The sequence below is a fragment of the Notolepis coatsorum genome (assembly GCF_963971535.1).
Source record: "Notolepis coatsorum genome assembly, chromosome: 3".
Taxonomy (NCBI): domain Eukaryota; kingdom Metazoa; phylum Chordata; class Actinopteri; order Aulopiformes; family Paralepididae; genus Notolepis; species Notolepis coatsorum.
This window is the reverse complement of record NC_140167.1, coordinates 193,012,692-193,015,860: the sequence shown is the minus strand read 5'-3', so window position 1 is coordinate 193,015,860 and position 3,169 is coordinate 193,012,692. Positions and strand designations below refer to the sequence as shown.

Here is a 3,169-nt window from a genome sequence, read left to right as displayed (position 1 = left end):
TTGGGTTTTGGGTGCAATTCCTAACAGGCTCAACCATATGGATAAAAGTTCCCATATTATGTGCATTACACAAACTAAAAACAGATATTACATTACATTACACAAACTAAAAACAGATATTACATTACATTACACAAACTAAAAACAGATATTACATTACATTACACAAACTAAAAACCGATATTGTCTGAATTAATAGAAGAAAATAATGCACCACCTTTGGCTGATAGTAATTTATTAATTTCTTAGGATTTATTTTGGTCTAATACATGTTTAAGGTTCTTAGATGGATCCCCTGCTGCCTCCTCCTCCTCTTCCTCCTCCTCATCTTCCTCTTCATCCTCCTCCTAATCCTCCTCTTCCTGATCCTCCCCTTCCTCCTCCTCCTCCTCCTCCTCCTCCTCCTCCTCCTCCTCCTCCTCCTCCTAATCCTCCTCCTCCTAATCCTCCTCTTCCTCCTCCCCGTCTTCCTCCTGCTCCTAATCCTACTCCTCCTGCTCCTAATCATCCTTCTCCCCTCCTCCTCCTCCTGCTCCTCCTCCTCCTCATCCTCCTGCTCCTCCTCCTGCTCCTAATCCTCCTCCTCCTCCTCCTCCTCCTCCTCCTCCTCCTCCTCCTCCTCCTCCTCCACGGGGAGCAGTGTACTGGTTCATGTTAGGCAGGCCATGCATTATGCAGCAGCTTAGGCCCCAGCGCTGGATCTTCATGTCCTCGGCTACAGTCCACTTGTCGCTGCTCTGGTCATAGCGCTCCACGTTTGAGATGCGGTTGAAGTCAGTGTAGCCTCCGACCACGAAGAGGAGGTCGTCCAGCACCGCAATGCCAAAGCTGCTGCGGGGGGTGAGCATGGCGGGCAGGGCCCTCCAGGAGTCAGTCAAGGGGCTGTAGGCCTCCGCACTACGCAGGTCGTTTTTATCGTCCCACCCTCCCACCTGAGGACAGGACACATGAGAGGAATGTTTTAGTGTGTGGTTAAGGCAGGCAGGCAGGCAGACACTGTATTAATCCACTTAGGGAAATGAGGGCATCACAGAAGCATTGAAAGTCAAATGATACATATCTATACAAATATCTAGTATAAAGCATTTGTCTCTGTGTGCACCTACCGCATAGACTTGTCCTCTGTACGCAGCGACTCCCACTCCGCTACGCCTGCTGCTCATGGGGGCGATCAGAGTCCACTGGTTGGTGTCTGGGCTGTAGCACTCAGCTGTGAGCAGACACTCTGGCCAGTTGAAGCCACCACAGATGTAAACCTGTAATAAGAAAGAATATTCTAATTTAGTTTATATATTCCATTTGATTTCATTCTACTTTAATTGTCTGTTAATGTTGATGCACCAAAGGACCCAGACACATCTTTTGTATGTGGAAGCTTACTTGGCAATAAAGACATTAATGATTTCTGATCTAACGTTCCTTGGGTTCATCTAGCACCCTGTGTTCCTCAGTTCCACCCACCTTGCCGTGGAGGGCTGCTGCCCCGGCGTGGTTCCTGTGCCGCAGCATGGGTGAGATCACTGTCCACTGGCCGGTTTCAGGCTTGTAGCGTTCTGCCTTGTTCAGTACCACGTGTCCGTCGTCCCCTCCCATGGCGTAGATGCAGCCGTCCAACGCGACCACGCTGAGGCTAGTGCGGCGTGAGTGCATGGGAGCCGCCTGCAGCCAGCTGCGAGTGACAGGGTTGAACCTCCACACACTGTTGAGATGCTCTACGCCATCGACGCCACCGACGCAGTAGACCAGACCGTGGAGATAAGCGGTGCCGTGGTTGGCCCGGGGACTCTCCGCCTCAACGCTCACATCCATCCATACACCGGCTCGGATATCGTAAGCCTCCATGCCATTGGTCATGCTGTGGCCACTATAGCCTCCGATAGCCAATAGGACCTCCTGGGGCAGGCGTGGACGCATCAGGGGGTTTGGGAGCCTGTCGGAACCAGGGGATTTCAGGACGCTGAGGATGAGGGGCCTGCAGTCTTGGCTGTCCCTCACCACAGGGTTGTTCTGGACGTTGTTCAGCAAGTAGTCAGGCCTCATCAAGCCCATGCGAACCTGGGAAGAGACAAGCAGACAGCGGGTACAACTTAGACATCGGTTGTAGACGGTTTCTGTTGCTAGGGAGCAGTTTGGACCCAAATGTTTGAGAACCACTGTACTAGGGAACCTAGTGTTGTTTTAATGTTATACACAGTAATACAATTAGTTACCTTGGCCAGCAGCAAAGGGATGTGTGTTTTACGCTCCTCACGGGAGTGGTCAATCCAACGGAGGACGGCCTCGAACACCGTCTCCTCGCTCTTCACATTCAGATCATCTCTCTCGATGATGTCCACCAGTTGCTGCAGGGACAGCTCCACAAACTCCTGTGAGATGCGCAGCATCTCCTCAAAGTGGCACACGATGAAGAGATGGGCCTTGCGCCTCAGGTCAGGGCAGAAGTAGATGCCCGCCAACCTCCAGATGCCGACACAGTTTTCCAGAGACAGCTGGCCCTCTAGGAAGTCAGAGCACGCTCCTACTATGCCAGTGACGAGAAGCTGGTCTGCAGCCACCAGAAGCTCTTCCACGTTCTATGCTGTCACCAGCACAAAGCGTGTGTAGGCGTACTCTATGATGAGCTGCATCATACCCGGGGACACCCCAGGGATAGTGTAGACTGCTTTCTCTGAGTCACTCCAGCGAGTGAAGAGGGCTCTGTGGGACGCAGAGTATAGAGATATCTGATGAGTAAACAGTAAGCAACATTCTGTCCTGTGTAGTAATATATTTTCACTGTAGAAGTATAGGGTCTTAGCACAGAAGTATAGTATATTTTTACAGTAGAAGTACAGTATAGTATCTGTTTACAGTAGACGTACAGTATAGTATATGTTTACAGTAGATGTACAGTATAGTATATGTTTACAGTAAAAATACAGTATGGTATCTGTTTACTAACCAAGCTAACCTAAACCAAGCTAACCTGAACCAAGCTAAGCTGAACCAAGCTAACCTGAACCAAGCTAACCTGAACCAAGCTAAACTTACCTGAAATAGTCACTGCAGTCACACAGGAGGGCCTTGTGGGCATTCAACTCAGTGCTGTTGACTTTAATAACCACATCACAGAACCTTCCCTCCAGACGCAGCGCATTAAGGATTGTACAGGACATTGTTTCCTTTTACA

General features: G+C 49.9%; 1 protein-coding gene across 1 annotated transcript; it reads right to left on the bottom strand.

Moving 5' to 3' along the window:
• Positions 1–912: 912 nt before the first annotated feature.
• LOC311225093 (kelch-like protein 10) lies at positions 913–2,384 on the bottom strand (the record flags this gene model as incomplete). Its single annotated transcript, XM_084310298.1, has 3 exons — positions 913–932; positions 1,845–2,055; positions 2,211–2,384. The coding sequence occupies 3 exons, from the start codon at positions 2,382–2,384 to the stop codon at positions 913–915; spliced, it is 405 nt and encodes a 134-aa protein (XP_084166424.1).
• Positions 2,385–3,169: the final 785 nt, after the last annotated feature.